The sequence below is a fragment of the Tasmannia lanceolata genome, unplaced genomic scaffold, assembly GCF_043159265.1.
Source record: "Tasmannia lanceolata isolate RefF3 unplaced genomic scaffold, GAP_Taslan_0.1 ptg000002l, whole genome shotgun sequence".
Classification (NCBI taxonomy): domain Eukaryota; kingdom Viridiplantae; phylum Streptophyta; class Magnoliopsida; order Canellales; family Winteraceae; genus Tasmannia; species Tasmannia lanceolata.
The window spans coordinates 58,134,738-58,157,219 of NW_027518679.1; the positions used below are offsets into that span (position 1 = coordinate 58,134,738).

General features: G+C 37.7%; 2 protein-coding genes across 4 annotated transcripts; one reads left to right on the top strand and one right to left on the bottom strand.

Annotated features, from left to right (window-relative positions):
- Positions 1-1,808: 1,808 nt before the first annotated feature.
- On the bottom strand, positions 1,809-15,285 carry LOC143881355 (uncharacterized). Of its 3 annotated transcripts, none has more exons than XM_077384398.1 (8): positions 14,999-15,285; positions 14,815-14,870; positions 10,414-10,576; positions 9,513-9,601; positions 5,799-5,931; positions 4,678-4,770; positions 4,403-4,505; positions 1,809-2,193 (listed from the first exon to the last, which is right to left on the bottom strand). In XM_077384398.1, exons 1-8 carry the CDS (start codon positions 15,161-15,163, stop codon positions 1,889-1,891), a joined length of 1,107 nt encoding a protein of 368 aa, XP_077240513.1. In that variant the 5' UTR covers positions 15,164-15,285; the 3' UTR covers positions 1,809-1,888. The 3 variants fall into 3 exon arrangements, with proteins under 3 accessions (XP_077240513.1, XP_077240505.1, XP_077240494.1); XM_077384390.1 differs by having other exon boundaries at positions 5,784-5,931; XM_077384379.1 differs by having other exon boundaries at positions 4,678-4,784; positions 5,768-5,931.
- Positions 15,286-15,390: 105 nt separating this feature from the next.
- Positions 15,391-21,245, top strand: LOC143881368 (putative ubiquitin-conjugating enzyme E2 16). Its single transcript, XM_077384410.1, has 6 exons — positions 15,391-15,589; positions 15,685-15,788; positions 16,223-16,325; positions 16,423-16,486; positions 20,759-20,847; positions 20,961-21,245. Exons 1-6 carry the CDS (start codon positions 15,560-15,562, stop codon positions 21,054-21,056), a joined length of 486 nt encoding a protein of 161 aa, XP_077240525.1. The 5' UTR covers positions 15,391-15,559; the 3' UTR covers positions 21,057-21,245.
- Positions 21,246-22,482: the final 1,237 nt, after the last annotated feature.

A 22,482-nucleotide genomic window follows, 5' to 3' on the forward strand; every position in this document is an offset into this window, starting at 1 on the left:
CTTTTTGCCATATCATCGATTGGAATTTTGAGAGAAAAGTAAAGCCGATTCCTCTTTTGGCTGCCAATATTGCATTGACATTCTGGGAGACTCCCAAACATGTTTGTGACATAATTATTGCTTCTCTACTCATGTGGCATGATCTCTTCTACTTCTAACTTTCATACCAAATTCCATAAAAAAAGGAGAATTTGGTTGAAAAATTATGAAAATGGGTCTCTCTCCACTCTCTATATTAGTAATGGCACCCCAAGTCTATTTCGTGCAACCAAACACTATTGTAATCTATTCCACTATAAACCAACGCTTGTGTCCTCTTAGATATCTCAAAATCAATTTTACAACTTCTCAATGTTGCTTGCCTGGATTTATCAGGTATATACTAACTGCACGAGCTGCATGTTATATGTTTGTCCTTGTGCATACTATAGCATACAGTAAGCTCCCTAGGGTAATGCACTGGGGATCATCTCCATTTCTTTTTTCTCTTTATTATTGGTTGGAGATAACTTGATATTCGACTTGAAGCGACCATCTAATGGTGTACTCACGAACTTGGCATTTTTCATGTTGAATTTGGTGTCTTTTGGATGTGCATGGTGGAGCTCTATTATGTGCTTTGTGGTTCCTTTTGTCTAGACGCTCTTTTGAAGTTGTAGATTCTTCTTGTACTTGCACATGCGATTTATTAGGTTTCTTGGTTCACACATAGACATGAAGTTATTCGTTTCCCAAGAGGAGGGTGCGGAAGGAGAGACTTCAGAGGGCATAAGGAGAGGTTGAGAAGTGGACAAAAATATAGGGAAAAAATATAAAACATATTTTGAGTGGAGTTTTTTTCAGCCTTTTATTGCCCTCTCCCCACTCAGGCCCTCTCAAGTCTCTCACATCTGCCCTCCCCATTGGGTAAGTGAATATTCCATGGAAAAAAAATTATGGGCGTCACACACAGCCTATCCTCATAGGGACTCTGAGGAAAGGGCAAGAAAAGGTTGAACAATAAGAAGAAAAGAAGCACCCAAAATATGATTTTTTTTTCCTTTGTTTTAGCCACATCTTACCCTCTCCTCATTCATGCCTCTCCAAACCATTCTATACCTCGAAAACTATCTCAACAGGATGATCCTAACCTTCTGATTCATAGAGGTTTCTACAATGTGCATACCTCTCTATAGATCGGAGGGTAAGGACCATCCTATGGAGATGATTTAAGAAGTTTAGCCTAAGTATGCTGTGGCCCATCAAATGAACGGTTTAAATAATCCTAAGAAGTGGACCTCACTATACTCCTTAAAAATAATGGACTTCAAGCCACAAATAAAAAAACACATTGGATGTTAGGATTTCGGGGGTGGAACTACAACTTCGGTCGGGTCAGGTTAAGCATTTGGTTAATAAAAATGTATTGTAATCGAGATCATAGTGAGATCGAGTCTAACAAAACTCAAAAGCATTCCCCTACAAAGACAAGCCTTTACAAGAAAGGGAATTGAATAGACCCTTAAAATTAGTCATCACACCCAAGTTAATTTGTATCATATGTAAAAAAACGTAAAGGCAAATCAAATTAGGCAAACTCAAACTGTTAAAATGCCTAAATTTAGAAGTGTCAATACCAATTCCCTTGATAAAAATGGAATGTTTACCAATTACCATATAATACAAGGTTGATTATAAATTCACCCCCTCTTTTTACCATGGCTGCCCCTTGTAGTGCTTTTATAAATATGGAACTCTTTTGCCTCTAGTCATAAAACCACTACAAGGGGGCGCCCACAATAAATAAAGGGGCCAATTTAGCATCTCCCTAAAAAAGAAGAAACTGCTTTTATCATTAACTGATTGGGGAATTTCAAGGTCTTGTTGTTTCCAGATCACAGTCAGTTATTCAGTTAGCATTTTTGGTATTGTTAGGACATGTCCTAATGTTATGACCTTTTGCCAAGCATAAGCTACAGGAATAAGTCCTACTTCTCAAAGTAGACGAGAAGGAATCGCCATCGACTGGAATCGGCGTTGGAATTGAAGCACCAACACCTTCCACCTGATTCCGGCAAGTCCGTCGGTTGTGCCCCTTTTCTCCACATAGCCCGCATTTGAACTTGTGCCTTCCTCCCAAGTTATCTTTGAGCTCTGGGCAGTAGTATCTTCTGTGACCCTCTCTTCCACAATTGCTACAGTAGAAATTCACTCCTGCAATAGAATTCAATCAGGTATCAAGTGTAAAAGAAGTGTCAAGAAAAAGAGTTAGCTAGCAAGTGCATCTCCAAAATGAGAAAAATGGGTGTGTCATTGAGAAATAGTTCAAGCATCTGATAAAACAAAAGAATGTTTATGCATTGTTCATTAATTTTGATGTTAATAAAGATGGAGTGCATGTTGAAGTATAAATGATTAAATAAGACCAACTCTAGCAGCTTAAGCTTTTGGAGTAACTGGTTGTTTCACATGGTATTAGAGCTATTGCCTCACACTCTCATGGCAGGTCCAGGGTTCAAATCCCAACAACTGCTTCATATTAAAAAATCCACGTATATCTATGGCCAACCCCAAAATAGGGGCCCACACGTGAGGAGTGTTGAAGAATAAATGATTAAATAACACCAACTCTAACAGCTTAAGCTTTTGTAGAATTGGTGGTTTCACAGTGAATAATAATTGTAAGACTTCACTGTGTATTTTGCCACCCAAAATGGATACATGTATGGAATATGCAAACTGAAATTCCTCAAATCTCTTGCTGGAGAATGCTGACGGCTAAGGTAAATATCTTAAACTTGTAGTCCACTTAGAAAACGCGCATGAACATGATATAACAACTTCAATTGATCCCACACTTCTTTAGCTGTAGTCAGGTGCATAAGAGAGGAACTGATATTGTGTTTGATGCAATTAAATAGCAGTCATAATCTGAGCATTTCCCCTCTTCCAAGTTTAAAAACCGTCACTAGTCACATCGGGCATAATCTCTTCAACATACTAAGATTTTTCTTTAGCATCTAGAAAAAATCTCAACTGCTCTATACCAGGCTAGGTAATTACTTCAATCGAGCTTAACGGAAGTCATTTGCAAAGTTGACATGTCTGTGAAGAAGCCATAGTAAGACAAGACTCAAATTCTAGGGAAAAATATAGATACACCCCTCATCTTTCTAACATTTTCAATGATAACCCTGACTTTTCAAAGTCATCAATGACACCCCTGACTTTTAGTTGTCCAAGAAGTAGACCCCCTATAGTTCAAAATTCATCAAAGACACCAAACAATTTCTTCGTTCCCATCCACGCCGTCACGTACAAGCATTATTGAAAACTAAGGGGGTGTCATTGATGACTATGAAAAGTCAGGGTTATCGTTGAAAATGTGAGAAAGTTAAGGGGGTGCATCTGTTTTTTCCCCCAAATTCTGATCACATATTCCAACAATAAACAACCAACAATCAGTCCACAAGCAGTCCCACAATCAGCCAACAACAATCGGACAACAATAGGCCCTGCAACCACGAACCAGTAGGTAATACTACCAAAATACCACAACTATAACAGGAGTCAGTAAGAGAAACAAGGATACACAACGAGGGCAACTGATCCAAACCAATCAGCCACAGTTACAAAGGCTTAAGAGCAACAATCAACCTACAACCTCCCTTCTCCAACCTTCACCCACCAAATGGAGAGATTTATAGAACCAAACAACCACCAACAGTAATCAAAACAGAGCAATAGGCGGTTAGGCCTGGCCAAAGAAGGGTTGTTATGCCTCGTCGAACCTATAAGAATGGGTAGAAACCCATATAAACCAAATCAAAATGCTCCACAATTGATAAGGGATCTTCATACCACATAACCGACCCTACTAGAGTATATCGCAAGCCGAATTGATGAAGACAGGGGTACGAAAACACGAATCGATTTGGAGAAAACCCTTAACAAAAAGCAACCGAGGAAGAAGAGGATACTAGCTACTAGCGCAAAACCCCGCATCAGATCCTCAATCGATGAAGACGAGAACAACCAACAACAATAGATACACCATTTAGTGCCTTCCGACAACCATAGAATACTGTTCACGTGAACAGTGCAGGGATCCTGTTCACGTGAACAATAACTTTTTTTTTTGAAGTTTAGAAGAAAAGAAAGAGAAAGTGGGAGAAAGGAAACAAAAGGATGAGAACATAAGAACCCCAAGGCTATGATACCATGAAAAAGTGTGAGAAAGAGAAAGAATAAGGAGGGAAAAAAGGAGAATTGTCAGACTTGACGTTCTGTCAGACGCTCTCTTAATACACACACAGGAATAGGGTTACAATATATGACAAAAGATTAGACTACCCTTATGTAACTCAATGGACTACTAACATACTCTAACACAACGCATTCTCATTAGAACATATGCACCCACCTTTCATGGAGATGCTTCTCTTCCGGCGATTCTCTGGATCATGGAAAAATGCTTTCAAGGCTTCAGATGCTCGCTTCCGGGCTGCAGCAGTCCCTTTTGCTTTCTGCAAAAATTATGACATTAAATCATAACTTCCAAGTTTCTACGCACTACACTCACTAACATGCATTTAAAACTCACTTATGATACCCATGGACCTATGTGCTTAGTTTATTGCCGTCAAGTAAAATATCAAAATTAAAATTCAAAATAAAACAATACTTAAAAATTCAAACCTTAATTGCAGCCACTCTTTGAGCATGAAGCTTAGGATCACGATGGAGAATCTTCATTCTTTTACTAAATAATCCCGTTTTGGCATTGAGACTCTGCAAGCATCCAACTAAACAAGAAATGTTACATTTATGATCTGGTTCACATAATCCGTCCATTTAAAATTGTTAGACAATATCTTTCCAAAAGTAATTATCAGCCTATCACAAATAAATATACTTTCATAAGAACCACATTGTGGGACAAAACTAGTTGGTGATGTGCTGGCTCAGCGGAAAGAATAGTAACAAACAAGGGGCATCATTATTGTTATGCAGTGTACCAAATAACGTGTGAGAAAACTTCAGAGAATGTACATGCATGTGTGCAAAAACGCATATAGGCACAAGCATACATTGGCAGATTTTATTAAGAAATGAAACCTAAAACAATTTGAAAGGGTACAAAACAAGCCATTAACTAAATTTTAACACCCTTACCATTGAATTGGAATTGGAAAGAAGGTCCTAAGTCGACTGCTGCGAAATGAGTATAATTTTCAATTATATACTTCCAAGATACTCAGATACTTGTAGAGGCCAAATGTACTGTGTCCGCCATGACACTGTACTTATTACTTAATACTTCATGAATACTTTATGGATATTTCTATTGTTGATGTTTCAAACATATCACTCTCTATTCGAATTAAAAAGATTTTCTCTCCCTAGACGCAGAGAAAAGGACAATGAGTACAATGGAACAGAATCGGCATGTACTTCCCAGCATCAAATCCTTGCATTGAATGCATCAAGACCAACACTGTGCTCTGGGTAGGTAGTCTGCGACCATTTTGAAACCATCAACCAGTAATAAGAAGAGATTCAGGAATTAAGATAACCGGAGATCCAACTAGACCGACTGTCATAGATTCCCAACTTCTCCTTCTAGTATGTTTCATTTTTTTCTCTAATGCATTAATGTTTCTCCTTGCGACAAAACATGGAGATACATGAAAATTGAGTAATATAGTCAATGAAACTTGAAAGATGATAATAAGTGAATAAAAAAAGAAATCATAAAATTCACTAAAGAAAGAAAATGTAGGGTTACATATGCAAGAAAGTACAAAAAGGCAACTAACTCTCAGCGATCGGCTGATCTTTAGACCAACTTCAGGAGATGGTGATTGGTATATGCGCTTTGATTTTCTTGTCGCAGCCAATTTTATATCCAGATTGTCTACTTCATCATCTTCCTTGACTTTAAAGGGTGATCTGCAATCAGGATAAGCAATAAACAGCTACTTCACTGCACTATTTTATGGGAGTTGCTAGCCACTTTCGCGGAAAGCCATTTCGCGCCCAGCTTTTGCATGTGATGACAACCACACATGTTGACTTTTTGCCAGATTTTGTCTTACTCATTTAATTCATCTGGCATGGCTCTCATCACATGCAAAAGCCGGGTGCAAAATGGCTTTCTGCGAAAGTGGCTAGCAACTCCCTTATTTTATTTCTCTAACATAAAACATATTGAAGGCCATATTTGTCAAGCAGTTATATGGTATCACAATAGTTGAGAATTGCACATGAATCCAGTTTCATGCATCGCTTCAATAAACAAGAAGACAGCCATGCTAAATATATTCTTTAAATACTACAATCCATAGGTTTATATTTTTGTATTGAATATTTTCTTGTAGACATTATGGTGTCGTTCAATGGGAAAAATGTTAGACCAGGCTATACAAGAATCAGTGAAATCTTTTGTGTTCTTCTCAAGAAAAGATCACTACACCATCTACAACAACAGTATGATAATCTTAAAGTTACTGAAATACAATTTCTGGCAACCCAACCATCAAATTTACATTTCAACCAAGAACACAGACCATATTATACAATATTTCCCACGTGAAGTTCATGAAAGAATAACTAAAACTAAATGTTGCATAGCATCATTAAAAAAAAAAAAAAACTAAATGTTGTAGATAAGTCCTCTAAAACCTGCTATATGAGAAAAGTTATCAATTTAAACAATGATGTGCCCTCTTTTGAAGCAGTTTTAATGTTCCTAAAGTTTTCAATATTTTATATTGATAATTCAATGAATTGCTAATGAACCCAAAATCATAGAAATATTCTATAAAAATTAGTGTTTTTTTGTTTACTTCTTCCGTTATACTTAGTTTGCATGTCGGCCTCTGATTCTAGATTCCGGCAATCTATTAATAAAGCAAGACAATGCAATCTACATTTGCTTCTCCTCATGTTTTCGATACGCGTTTAAGTAATCTGACATGCTAGTGTGGATGCATGCCCCACATACAAGTTTTTGATTACTCAAGATGGAATATTGAGCAATACCAGTGTAAGGCGTTGAGTATAGAGATCAGATAGTGTTATTTATCAAAACTAGTGTATCATGTAAGGTACTGTTAAGACTTCGTATTGGTATCTTCAAAAAACTTACCTGCACAGGATCAAATACGACTGGGTGCATCTCGAAAGAATATTGGGACACCTTAGTCCCAACGACTTTGAGCAACATAAGCTTCATTTAATTAAGGACTCAAAATCTACGGAATAGAATAAAAAAACTTGGCTCTTAGATTCAATGCCATACAGCATGACAATCATAAAGGGTGCCAGTCCATGAGTTTGGATGGGAGAAGGAATTATAGGAAACTGGCTAATGGTTCTACACATAGTTAACTGAAGCTCCCTAGTAAAGTAGGAAGCTCGTTTCCGAGGAAGATTGCTTCAGAAGCTAAATTCATCTGGCTTCCAAATTTATAATCAAACCACGCTTCCAACACATCTGCTCTGAAGAAAATTTTCCCTATTTGTGTGGGCTTTTTCTTCTCTCACAAGGAGTGTCTTTTCTGTTTGGCAATGCCAAATGAGTATATTTGAAAGTTGAAACTCTCATTTTAAAACTTACGAAACCCATTTTAAGTTTCAATTAGAGCAAGTGAAAGTTTCATAAAAATTAATCATAACTCCAAAGGATGATTTTGGAATAGTTTTAACAATGATTAAAAAAAATCAAAATTTTAAAACTATAAATACCTCAAACTTGCAACCCTTATTGGTCGTGAAGTTCTCCTTAATTGTAACCCTAACCTACATTAATCTCCCCCTAACCTACCATAACCGTGTCTCTTCCTATGCGTTGCTCTTTCAATTTCGATGACGCTTTCTACATGCTTCATGTTCAACTACAATGATCTTCCCACATGCTTCCGCTGTATTTTCCCCATCACTTCCATAGTAATTCTTACGCATTACATTTTCTCTTTTTCCGTAGTTGCCACCCCTGCAACACTTCTTGCATCCGTTTCCCACTCTAGCAGGCTATGGTTGCACTTTCCAAGAAATTTAATATGTACAGTCTTAAAGTAGGCTCACATTATCGTCAAAGATGTGCATGATAATTTTTTTAGCTCTCTGCTTCTTATTTTTGAATTAACTGATTTAGTTTTTTTTCCAATTTTTTTAAAAAAATCTTTATTTACAAATGACCTCATATAAGGCAATGGCAGCATAGTAATTTTAGCCTCCTGAGATACTCAACTCAACTCAACTCAACTAAGCCTTTGTCCCAAACTAGTTGGGGTTGGCTAATGAATCCTTTAGAAAATTTTCATGAAGAAGGTGAAAGGATCTACCCGTCTCAAATTGACTAAGTCTAATCCTGACACTAGTTGGGTTCGTCTACATGGATCATGTTCTTACATTCTATCCTATCTAAGGTCATGTTCTCTGCTATGTTCCTAGCCCTCAAGTCTTTCCTCACTGTTTCTACCCAAGTTGTTTTCGGTCTGCCCTACCTCTTGTTACTCCATCAACTTGGCACGAGTCACTTATTCTCACCGGAGCATCCAAAGGCCTACGTTGGATATGCCCAAATCATCTTAAGCGGTGCTCTCTCATCTTCTCCTCAATTGGTACCACACCCACCTTTGTACGGATGTCTTCATTTTTAATTCGATCTAACCTTGTGCGGCCGCACATCCATCTAAGCATTTGCATCTCCGCTACACTCATCTTATGCACATGCTACTTTTTGGTTGCCCAACATTCTGAGCCGTACAACATGGCTGGCCTCATAGTTGTCTTATAAAACTTTCCCTTCAACTTGGTTTACCCTCCTGAGATACAACTCAACTCAACTCAACTAAGCCTTTGTCCCAAATTAGTTGGGGTCGACTAATGAACCCTTTAGAAAATTTTCATAAAGAAGGTGAAAGAATCTACCTGGCTCAAATTGACTAAGTCTAATCCTAACAATAGTTGGGTTCTTCTACATGGATCATTTTCTTCCATTCTATCCTATCCAAGGTCATGTTCTCTGTTATGTTCCTAGCCATCAAGTCTTTCCTCACTACCCAACTTGTTTTCGGTCTACCCCTACCTCTTTTTACTCCATCAACTCCAAGAAGGATTCTTGAAAGAAACATAGAGATATCAAAATAGTTGATGGAGGATTCTTACAAAGTTCAAGACATCAAAATTCTTGAAAAATCCAAGAAGTTCAGTCCAAGAAGGATTCTTGAAAGAAAAATCGATAGAAGCATTAGGACAAATATTAATTCTAATTATCGTCCATTAGAACCAGAAGTGCACGTTCCCAATATTTTTTTGAATAGAAATTTTTTTTGTTCCCACTATACTAATAGAACCTCCTCTTGAAAGAGGGAAGTTTGATCTCAATATATTTACATGTGCAATTTTCTCATGCGCATGATTTTTTGTGAACACCATTTTAGGTAATTTGGAAGCACGAACTGAAGAAATTATTATAATCTGAATTTGGCAAACCAAGAAACATATTGACCAAAGTTTGGAGTTACCTAGAACGAGCTTTTTCCCAAGGTTGCTCATCAATTGACTCTTCCCAAATCACACAATCCCCCAAGCATTGTCGGCAAGTTCGTAGGCCCTGCAATCACTTAGCAGAAGTGATTATTTGGGGGGGAAAACTCTCTTAGGCAGAAATAAATATGCACCAAGATTGTATGTAAGGCAGTCACACTTTTCAAACAAAAATTGTGTTCCCATTAACTATAAGAAAATATTATGTGGTAAACATAAAACAATCATATTTGTTGAACAAGATTGTGTCCCCATCAAATCTAAGGAAATATTATGTGGTATATGTATATGAGCATACATTTACCCATTTAGGTTGCCGTTTGACCCCCACAACTCACCCACCACAATTCAACTTGCACAAATGTTACATGCTAACGAGGGAAGTGAAATCCCCCCCGCTCTAGAATCTAGATATCAAGGGAAGTCCAAAATTTCCTATAAATCAGAACTCTAGCATCGGCATTAAAAGCCAAATTTAAAAGCATTTAATCTAGATGTCAAGTGAAGTACCAAATTTCCACTCCCCAAAATTTATACAGTAAGATATAAACTCCCCGGTTCAATCATCAAATAAATTTAAGAAAATAAGATACCCGATAATAAAGTCATTGATTCTACATATGTTTCAAGCTTTTGCTATCAGACAAGATCAAAGAAAAATGAAGTTAAGAGTCACATAGAAAGATTATGGTCCACAATAGTCGGCGTAGATCTCTGTGAATGAGAATATATCCATTGTAGCATATAATCTCTAAGTGTTATAAACAGATTCAAGACAGTCCTGTACATGTCATTCAACAAGTACTTAATTCATGGGAAAAATTTTCATCTGTAAAATTGATTGAATTTGAGATTCAAAAAGGCAGTAGCTATATGCACCTTCCCATGACACTGTGAACAATCCAATCTGGATCTTTCTATTCCACACTCTGTACAGGGTGTGTAACCCCTGCCCCTGCAACAAGGGCACGGTAACTCTCTGATATACTGGCCGTTTGGACCAAACCAGGACCTTGGTTTCGGTGCACCAGAACCAGCTTTCCTGAAACAAAGAAATTAGGGCCCGTTTGGATACCTCATGCATTTGTATTTTGATTTGGATTTGAGTTTTGGATACAAAACACATCAATCATCTTCATGATCATGTTTTAAGAGAGAGAGAAAGAGAGAGAGTGAGGAAGGGAGGGATGCCTCGCTGCTGCCGGAGCAACTTCGAGGAGGAGCGATGGTGATGGAAGTTGCCACAAATGTTGATTTCCAAATAATGTCTCGCAGAAAAGATTTGAAAATCAGAATTTTTTGTACTGTTGTAACTGATTTGGAAATTCTAAGGATCTGATCTAGTTCAAAATATCAACTAAATCCAAATCTAAATCTTGCCGGTATCCAAACATGGCCTTAGGGACATTGCAAATTGAGAGCCAATTGAAACTTGAAAGGACAGCAGCTTTACTATTGATCAACTATCAAAACTCATAGCTTGTTTAAGAATAATCATAAGTTTCTTCATTGATACATATTGACAAAAAATCGAAAAATAAATACATGTACATACAAACTGGTGGTGTACAAATGCTAAAAAAATGAAAACTAAGTACGGCAGATAGAGAATTCATGCAGATAAAAGACATAGATAAACAGTGTTTTGCAGAAAATCAGTGTTTTTCATGAAAAGAGAGTTGTCAAGACTTAAATCAAGTTTTAATAATTGCTCTACTTTTTTCAAACACGAGCTAAATCATCAAGTTGCCACAACCATACAGGATAATGCGTGTCGAGTGAGTTTGGGTAAACATAAGGCAGAGTAAAAGAGCCAATATATCAGTTTTCACCTGAATATTTTGGGGTGTTAAAAATTTTATTGGTTCAAACATTATTCTGGAGCTAATTGAAACTCTTCTCAAACATTTCTCCCCTTTTCAAATACTACATCTACTCCCTTTTGTCAAGTTTTTGAGGCCACGAAAAAACGCAGGTTGTAGCGTTCCGCTTAGATGGAACAGTTTAGTGCAGCCATTTGATCTTGTGAATTCAGAGAAACAGAAGTGATTAGATAATACGGGTGCTTAAGAGGGAAGAAGAAGAGAAATTATAAATCAAGAAAACAACTTAGAGAAGAAGAAAATGGGAGCAAAGCTCAGCCCAATTGATATTCCATCAATTACATAAGTTTATTAATATCCAAAATCCCCTCTCAAGATAGTTTCTAACTCTTTAAATAAAAGAAAACCAAAGCAAATTCGTTCAAGCTCCTCCACTAGCTAGCTTAGGGACTAACATAACATTAATTGCATAGGAACTCACTAACTTTGACTATTTTGGGAACCCACAGACACAGTTCACAAAAACTGCCATAACTTTCTACCCTCTTGTCCAATTTTCAAGCAGAAATACTCGTTGGAAAAATCTCAAAGAGACCTACAACTTTGTAGTTTTCCACTTTCCATAATTCTTCCATTTAGAAGCTCAAAAATCAGGTTCAAAACGGGCCAGCAACATTAATGAGGGACTGCACCTTGGAACTCCACCAAAACCACCTAAGCATGACATGGTTGCCATATTGGCACTGCATCATTATCTCCGGGTGAGAAAGAACTCGCCCACGAGTTCTCATCAAGCTCTCCATGATAAGCTGTCAAGTCTTTAACATTGAAGTTGGGTGAGTATTAATATTTGGAGGGAGCTCAACCTTGAATGCATTATCCCCAATTTTCTTAAGCACTTGAAAAGGGGCATCTACACGACCTTGAAATTTGCTAAACTTCCTTGGTTCAAGAAAACTCGCCCTCGAACCTTGAAGTATCGAAGAATGATCATCAATTGAAACTTCCCAAGATCAAACTCCGCTTCATAATCTTCATGAAGAAGTGATAACTTGTCTAGATTTTGAACATGTTTGAATATATAAGCATCAACTGTGAGCTTCAATGTAGAATCGAATAAAAATGGATCGATGTAATTGGATGAAAAAATCGATGTTATATTTTTCCATTCACCCATCACTTCAATATCCATCGGTTCACCTAATATGCAATCGGATCCAATTTCTTTGGTGATGAATTCATTGAATTGCCATTGAAGTTCCTCGTACTCCTTGTTAGTTTCAACAACAAGTAGATCATCGAATTTACCATTATCATTGGTCTCTTGATCAAATTCGTTCTTGGAAAGAAAAAAGTTACTCTCATACCCTTTCTTGAACCTCTGATACGGCTTTAGATGTTGTTCAGTTTTGAGCTTGTGCTTGTTCACCATTTTATGAGATACGATGTTCTTATAACCCCCACCATCGATCACAATGGAGCAAACCTTGTCATGAGATTCGCATCGAGTCTTGAAAATATCAGAACGAAGCCAATCATCATCGGATTCAACCTTTTGTGTAGCAAGGGCTCTCTGGATTACCAAACTTTCTCCTTCTTCGGGTTCGATTTCTTCATTTTGTATGTCATCTTCCTCATCATATATGGGTTGATTTGAATAGTCAATAAGATCCTCATCGTATATGGGCTGATTTGAATCATCAACAAAATTATCATCATTTTCTTCATCACCGAAGGCAACTACTTGCCTCTTTGGACAATCTTTGAAATGATGGCCAACTTGACCACACTTGAAACAAGCATTTGAATTGTTGGGATGATTGAGCCGATTTCCAACTTGATGTGTAGGGGCTGATTTTGTACAATTTTTGTTGAAATATTCGGACCTTGACTTTGTACCTCCACCATGTGAAGATTCACCTTCGGAAGAAGAATAGAGACTACGAACATCCACATACTTTTTAGCACCACGCAGAGAAAGCTTAGCCTCCACCTTCAAGGCTAGTTGATAAGCATCATTAACGCTCAATGATCGGTGCATTTCCACCTCATCACGAATGGAAAACTTCAAACCATCAACATACCTTGCCACAAGTTGATCTTCACCCTCTTGAATATCATTACGAGCCATGAGTTTGTAGAATTCTTCGGTGCAGTCCAACACACTCTTGGATTCTTGGCGTAAGTTGTTGAATTGAGAAAAGATAATTTGGAAAAAATCCAATGGAAGAAATTTCTCCTTAAGCCTTGACTTCATTTTCTCCCAAGATGAGATTTTACGCTTTCCTTTGTGGATTCTCATCTCTTGAACCTTATCCCACCATGTTGAAGTGTAGTCACGAAGCCTTGTAGCCACAAGCTTCACACGTTGGTTTTCGGGCGTCTCCTTGTAATCAAAGAACTTCTCAATAGCACTAAGCCATTCAAGAAACTCTTCGGGTTGTAAACGACCATGGAACTCTGGTAAATCAATCTTGACGGTGTCGAAATCACGATAGAACCTTCCCAACCTAGCCTCTTCACGAGTATTGGCGAAGGGATTCACATCGGATTCATCACTAGAACCTCCACGGCTTGATCTACCACGCTCACTACGAGCCTCTTGGCGTTCAAGTCGCATGGTAAGTTGTTCAACTTGTCTTCGAAGTGCTTGAAGTTCATCATCTCTTTCATCTCTCAAATCTTCCATCATTTGGTTACCACACCTTCCTCTACCTCTTCGTGCTGCCATGAGAATCAAATCGAAGCTAGCCCAAGAGAGTAACGTTGGCTCTGATACCAGATAATGCGGGTGCTTAAGAGGGAAGAAGAAGAGAAATTAGAAATCAAGAACACAACTTAGAGAAGAAGAAAATGGGAGCAAAGCTCAGCCCAATTGATATTCCATCAATTACATAAGTTTATTAATATCCAAAATCCCCTCTCAAGATAGTTTCTAACTCTTTAAATAAAAGAAAACCAAAGCAAATTCGTTCAAGCTCCTCCACTAGCTAGCTTAGGGACTAACATAACATTAATTGCATAGGAACTTACTAACTTTGACTATTTTGGGAACCCACAGACACAGTTCACAAAAACTGCCATAACTTTCTACCCTCTTGTCCAATTTTCAAGCAGAAATACTCGTTGGAAAAATCTCAAAGAGACCTACAACTTTGTAGTTTTCCACTTTTCATAATTCTTCCATTTAGAAGCTCAAAAATCAGGTTCAAAACGGGCCAGCAACATTAATGAGGGACTGCCCCTTGGAACTCCACCAAAACCACTAGGCATGACATGGCTGCCATGTTGGCACTGCATCATTAGATAAACCAAGAAGTCTTATTTACAAAGCTAATTGTAATTATCTAGCCAGTTAAAAACAAAGAGAACATAAGGATAATTCGATTCTAACATAGTGATGGAAATAGATGTTCTAAACAGAAAGATGAAATCATATGAATGAAAGAATAGAAACCTCGGCCGTAGATCTACTTCGAGGCCAAAAAGATCCTCTGAAGGGTCAAAATGAAGCTGTTGAAAGAAAGAAAAACGAAGAGCATATCAGATCCAGATAAGTAGAAACAGGAAAATTTACTCTCCGAGCAATTTCAGACAAAAAAATCTCGGAAATGAGTGAAATGGAGAGAAACTAGGTTTGCCTGGCCCTGTTTTCGTATGGGAACTGAGTCTTGGTTCATGGAAGAAGCGATCTTCCAAGAGATAAAGGCGATTTTCCGATTCGAATGGAGGAATATGCAGAAATTTTCGCTTTTGCTTCTCCATTGAGGGAGCAAATGCCGAAGAGATGAAGAGATTGAGAGCATCTGCTCCTATTTGGAAAAAGCTTTCTTGAAGAAGAAATGGAAAGAAAGAGACTGTAGACATTTACATGACTCTCTCTCTCTAGCTCTCTTTCTTGTGAGAGAAGGATTTCGTGTGGTCGGAAAAGGAACAAAAAGGCGCGCTTCAGTTGTGGATAAAATAATGGCGCTAATGTACGCCGCGTGCGTAGTATACACCTGTCCATATTTTGCACGTAGATATCCAGAGCCAACTAAGAAAAAGGAGCAAATAATATCAGTGCCCTTTGACAAAAAACGAATAAAACGAGGGCCGTCTTCTTACAAAAGACACCCCCAATCTCCCTCCTTCCCATCGTATCTTCTCCCATTGATTTTCCCAATCCCTCTCTCTCTCTCTCTCTCTCTCCCTGAAGAAACATGACCAGCTCTTCCGCCCCTTCTCGCAAGGTTTTCTTTTCTTTTTTTCTTATTCTCTCTCTCTCTCTCTCTCTCACGTTTTATTTTTTCTTCAGTCTCAATTTTCCTTCTTTTTCTTTCTGCAGGCTCTCAGCAAGATCGCATGCAACAGATTGCAGAAAGAACTTGTTGAATGGCAGGTCAATCCCCCTTCTGGATTCAAGCACAAGGTTACCGACAATCTCCACAGGTTAGGGTTAGGGTTTCATTTTCTTTGAATGTTTATGATTTTTCTCCAATTCCCGTTTTCCTCTCCCTCTGAGGTTTTCTGATTCGATTTATCCTTTTCGCACTGATTTTTCTTGTACAAAGTCACCGACAATCTCCACAGGATAGGGTTAGGGTTTCATTTTCTTTTAATGTTTATGATTTTTCTTCTTTTTCCGTTTTCCCTCTCCGTTTGAGGTTTTCGGATTCAATTTATCCTTTTCGCAATGATTTTTCATGTACAAGGTCACCGACAATCTCTACAGGTTAGGGTTAGGGTTTCATTTTCTTTGAATGTTTATGATTTTCCTTCTTTTTTCCGTTTTTCCTCTCCGTTTGAGGTTTTCAGATTCGATTTATCCTTTTGGCACTGATTTTTTTATCTCTGTTTGTTTCTTTTTTTTTCCAAAATTTAAGATGGATTATCGAAGTTAATGGAGCTCCAGGGACTCTCTATTCCAACGAATCTTACCAGCTCCAAGTTGATTTTCCTGAGCATTACCCTATGGAGGCTCCACAGGTGAGAACATTTTTATTTTTTATTTTTGGAATTTGAAGTGAAAGTTTTGATTTTTTTTGGGATTTTTAATAATGTTGTTTTTCTTCTGTTTGTGCAGGTTATTTTTATCCACCCTGCTCCTCTGCATCCTCACATTTACAGCAATGGACATATTTGTTTAGGTAATTTTTGCATTTTTTGTAGCTTTAGGTCCTTTTGGATTGCAAGAACAACAATTACGATGGATTTTTTTTCCCGGGGAAAATTTTCACTCTGCAATTTAGAGGGAAATAATATGACTGCGGTTCATTTAGTGTGATATCATCATAAATTGAAGGTCTCTCTAAGTAAAATTGAATAGGCTGCTCAAAGGAAAGGATGTCTCACGAAATTGAGGCTACTCTTATTTCATTGGAGTTTGTTTAAGTATTTTAAATTACGCTGACAAGGCCCATGCGTTTTATTTATTTCAAGTTAGAAGCTGAGTTATGATGGGGCTCATTGCCTCTTATTTCTTCAAGTCATTAGGAAGTAGTAAATTAAGTGATGTTTGATTAAAAGAGGGGCGCTTTGCTACTCACCCACTATTCATGTACTTTTCACATCACTATTGAGAAGGTGTTTTTGTAGGCAGTTTAAGTGTTTTGTTTTTGTTATGAGTCTCCCTAATTAGGGGGATAAAATTGGGCTTCAACATATGATGTAAGCTCAGTTTTTAGAACACCTTGTGTTGTTAAATAAAGAAAAAGATTTGGAGTTTCTTCCTGCGTATGTTCTTGCTTCAATTTTGCTGAACGCGGATTTGGAGGAATAGATTTTAGTGGAAGATTTCTTACGTCAGATTTCTACAGATTTTTAAGAATTGTATTTATTATAAATTGGTATCAGAGCTACATTGTTTGGTTTCAGAGCATCCATAGTAGGTTTTTTCTACATTAATTAGTATAAGAGTCGTGCCTCCTAAAAGGCCAAATTTTGTCATGGGATGTAGAAGGAAGATTCAAAGTCAATATTAATGATGGGTCATCGCAATCTTGAGAGGTTCACAATGTCAATAGTACTTCTTTTTCAAAAATGGTTGGATTGCTATAGGTTGTTATCAATTGAAGATGCGAACTCAAGGATGGGTTCTTCTAGCGCCCGGCGCAGGGGGGGGGGGGGCTGTTGGGGCGGCGGCGGCGCTGGTGTAGTAAATCGTCTAGTAAGTCTTGGTGACCCAAGAGAAGAACCTAAGGCGTGAGATAAAGAGGGCGAAAATATCAAAGGCTGATCAAAGGAAAGAAAAACCTTGTCTCACAAAAAATGACGCCCACTCTTATTTCATTTGTTTGGTTAACTTTCTTAAATTAAGTTCACAGGGTAGGGTTTTTAATGTAGGCGTCAACATCTGGGGATATAAATATGATGTATGCTCATTTATAGAGCATCTTGTGACATGAAATAAAGAAGAGGATTTGGAGTTTTTTCGTCATATTTTCTCGTTGCAATTTTTTTTTTACGTGAGCATGTATAGGATTTGAAGATGTAACCTACAAACGGGACTATCAGATGTATCCTCAGCGCCATGAAAGTGCTATTGAGGTGAATATATATAGCTCCCAATATTGAACTTTTCACTCTTTAACTTTGTCAGCTGTTTTACATCAATTACAGTTGATTTTCATGGGTGGGACATGATAGCGTCATTAACCATTTCAAAAAAAAAAAAAGGAAAAGAAAGAAAGATGTAACCGATAATTGTAATCAACTTAGGCCTGATCTTTGGGATATTTTTTCCAGCACTTAGATTCAAAGTATGTGCAATTCCTTTATTTAAATCTTACTCATATAATCTATTTTTCTTCTTGGACGGTGATAGATTTGAAGTAGAACGAGAATGATCTTATTGGGAGATTTATATCAGATTTTTTTATTCACAAAATTACAACTATATATATCCTTCTTGAATGTTGATTCATGAAAATCTTATTACATTGATTTTAATTTTATGAGGGCATTGAGAATTATATTTATCATAAATTGGTATTAGACCTACACTATTTTTCAGAGCACCCATGGGCTGCATTTGGATTACCCGAATCAGGAATTGGAATCTGTATCCTAAACAGATTCATATTCCTATTACCTTGGAAACGGAATGGAAAAATATTAAAGTAAAAAATTTAATTAAAAAAATTCAATAAAAAATTAATTCCGAGCGGGGCGGAATCAGAATACCACCTATTGGGGCAGCAAACAGATCCATCATTTTTCCTGGTTTAATTCCACCCGGTGACATTTCCACCTGTTCATTCCGTTCATTTTTTTCCGAACCAAACGATGGAATCAGAATAGGATACCGATTCAAGCTCTGATTCCGACAATCCAAACGAACCCATATTAGATTTTGTCTACATCACTTCGCCATGCAGCAACATCTCTCTCTGTTTCTCTAGGATTCCTGAGGACCCAGGAGTCGAATACATCTAGATAATTGGAAACCAACACCTTTGGGTTTTAAGAAACTAGAAAAGCACTCCGACAAGTTTTTGGATCTTTATCTTTTCTTGTTCTTGATCTTCCATTTTTTTCCTAGTCTTGATCTTTCTTGATCTTGATCCTTCTTTCTTTACTCTCTCCTTGTCTTGGTTGAGATAAGCCATTATTTTCTTCAATCTTGCTTTTTCTCTTTCTCTTCTCATTCCTATAGCGGACTATCAAGGCACGAAGCTCAGCACGTCACTCCCTGAGTACGAACTTTATTGCCTCTATTTTCAGCATCCTACTCATATTTCCTACCCTTTCAACCTTTACTATCATGTTTTACATTTCCTTACCCAACCTTTCCCAATGTCCTATTAATTTCCCCATTACCTTGCCTTGATCTGATCCCCTTGCCGAATACCATACCCTAGCCACCCGTAGGTATTACTTGAGCCATAGATTATACTATTTCACAGATTTGTTTTTTGTTTTTTTATCATACATTGTATGAGATCCGTTATATTTCCAGTAGCTAGCAGTATTGTCATAGATTTGATGCATGGAATTTGCAAAGGCTGGGTTAATTGCTATTTGATGAATAGATGCACGTGGTTATGATTTCCTACAAAATCCTGGCTGTAATTGAATCTTATGAGATGCTTAGTCTAATTCTGGTAATACAAATTGTTGTTGTTTTATTGAATTAGAACCCATATTATGCTCCTAAATTCCCAGAACTCAACATGAGTACCCTAGTTTTGCACCAAATCTGCTCGAAAAGATCCCAAATTTCGTCGATGATTACTGCCAGCTTCCACGTCCTGACTGTTTTGTTAGCTGCCCATGCTATGACGTTGGACGACTCACCTTCTATAATCAGCAGTCCAGAGCCATAAGCCGCGAGTTGGATTCAACCTGTTGTGATACCTCGAGGAATCATAAAACAGGAACAAATAACTTAGGAAAATGATATCGGCACAGCCATATTGTGATATTTTCACCAACTCAGCTTGTCTTTTAGTATTTAAAGAGCTGTCAATGGTTATTAAAGTTCCTAAAAAGCTACCACAAGCCAATTAAAAAAGAGAAGACAAGCTGGATTTGTGCAATTATTAAAACATGGTTGTGCTGATACCATTTCCCATAAGTTTTATTAGCAAATACAGCAGTCCTAATTTGTACTTGCCTTCTCGCTCCCTCTGCAGATGATATCAGCCAGTCAATTGATGTCAACAATTCAAATTCCATTCGGAAACCTTGGCATCATAGTTTAGGACATCTTAGTTCTGATAGACTCTAGAAATGTTTTGAGTCTGGTTATCTACCAAGTGTATTGCCAAGCAGAATTTCTGATGATCTTAAGGTTTGTAAGAGCTGCAAGTTGGCAAAAACAATTGGCCCTTCCCTTTTATCCTAGTATGAAGAAAACAATTGCTCCTTTGATTTAGTTCATTCGGATGTTTGGGGTCCTGCACCTATCTTGAGTAAAGGAGGTGCATCGAACTATTTTTCGTTCATTGATGGTTTGACTCATGATTAGACCTGGGGTGTATTTTCTAAAGAAGAAGGCTTAAATCAGAGCATAAACAAAACATTTCAAAACCATGATTGAGACAAAAATGAACACAGCTGAGTTGGATCCAACCTGCTGTGATACCTTGAGGAATCATAAGACAAGAACAAATAACTTATATTAGCAAATATAGCTAGGGCATTTATATATATTATAGCTCCTTAGAGCCAAAGATGGCGTATCTTAACTGACTCGAGATGTTATGTTTTCCTTCTACATACATGAGTCTTGGGTAACAAGTCAAACTTGCAGACAGTAACTTTGACTATGTTCTGTGTATTAATATAGTTCGTTATTGTTTGGGATGTAAGATATGTTAGAGGTCCACAAGGATGATTGTAAGACTTTTGAGTATGTATGCCAATCTCTGATCGCTATCTCCCTCCACAAATTTACATTTTATTTATCTTTTTGGCAGATATCTTATATGATTCATGGTCACCAGCCATGACTGTGAGTTCTATCTGTATCAGCATTCTCTCCATGCTATCTAGCTCCACAGAGAAGGTTCTAATCGTGTACCTCTCTCTTAATTAAAAATTTGAATATTTTAACTCTGTTCTAGTCATTATAGCTGGAACTTGGTGATCTCTTCTAACACTTTGTGACTTTGCATTCAGCAACGCCCTGCAGATAATGATCGTTATGTGAAGAACTGTAGGAACGGCCGGTCGCCCAAGGAAACCAGATGGTGGTTCCATGACGACAAAGTGTAAAGCAGATGACATGTCTATAGTTTATCAGTGTAAGCGTTCCAACACCCTAACGTGGTGTAAATGTGTTGTAAAAGAATATTAGTTTTATCTACCAATATTAGAATCCACAGACTGGTACCATGTAAGACCCATGTGTGCTTCTAAACTTGTAGCCCTTTTTTCCTATGATGAGGATCTCACTGTTTTCTTTCCTGTGCCTAAACGCGGCAGTACCTTGAAGAGTCTCTTGGTCCCTTGATATCTCTTTAAATAGTGTCTTGATTCCTGTGTTAATTGTGAAAATCACAATGCAGAATTTTATCAGATTGCCAATCGGTAGTTTTAAATATAGCTAATGATATTAGACTTTCTATGGGAATCACATTTAGACTTTTTGTGGGATCGTATTTTCCATTTGCTTTGAACCATACTTTCTATCTATCTTCTATAATATATACTAAGCATGTTTCTTTCCGTTGTCATTCGCTGTTTTAGTATTTTTCCAAGAAATTTGTTTATTAGAAAACCTTTTCTTAATATCTCATGCTTTGTTTTGATAATATGGGGCGCAATAATATTTACCCAAACAACATAGCATGAGTGGCAGCCACTCTTTTACACTTGATCAGGTGGGCCCCACCCTATAATGCGTACAGTTAGCTGAGGTGGTGGACCTCACCTCATCAATAACATAATGGATAAAATGTCTGGCCCCACCCTTGCATGGGTTTGGGTAAAGATGGTGGGCCCCACCCATCAAAGGTTGAGGTGTAAAATGGTAGCGTCCATCGCATCAATAACATGTCTAAAATGGTGGGCTGCATCTCTTATGAATGGGTTTCAGCAGTGGGCCTACTACATCAAAACATGAGGTGCAAAATGGTGGGGCCTACCCAAGGCGGCTATCAAATGTTGGGCCCCGTGCTATCCTAGCATGGGGTGTAAAATGGTAGGAACCACCACCATATGCATGGGTTCTCTCAATGACTGGTATCACTTGTATGCCCAGGTACGCCGCTATGATTTAGGGGCGTTCGGATGCCCGGATTTTAGAATCAAGGTTTTAGTTTGAAAACAGTGTAAAAGAGGGTTCCGCTATGATATAGGGGCCGTTTGGATACATGAATTTTAGAATCCAGGTTTTAGTTTGAAAACAGTGTAAGAGAGGGTTCATGATCAAGCTGTTGTATGCTGTCCTGACAGTGTTTCTTGGATTTTAAGAAAGATGACCAGGTTTTAGAAATCTCTCCCCCCAACCTGGGATTTCTTAAACCTGAAAACATGTGACGATCGCGTGCTCTCTTGCTGTTGGGAAAGAAGGGCGAGAAATTAAAAAAAACGATGGCTGATCTCTTTCTTCTCTCGTCTCCCATCTACAATTTTTAGAAAATCCAAGATTCTAAAATCTGCGTATCCAAACGACCCTTTAAAAGTAACTCAGTTAATA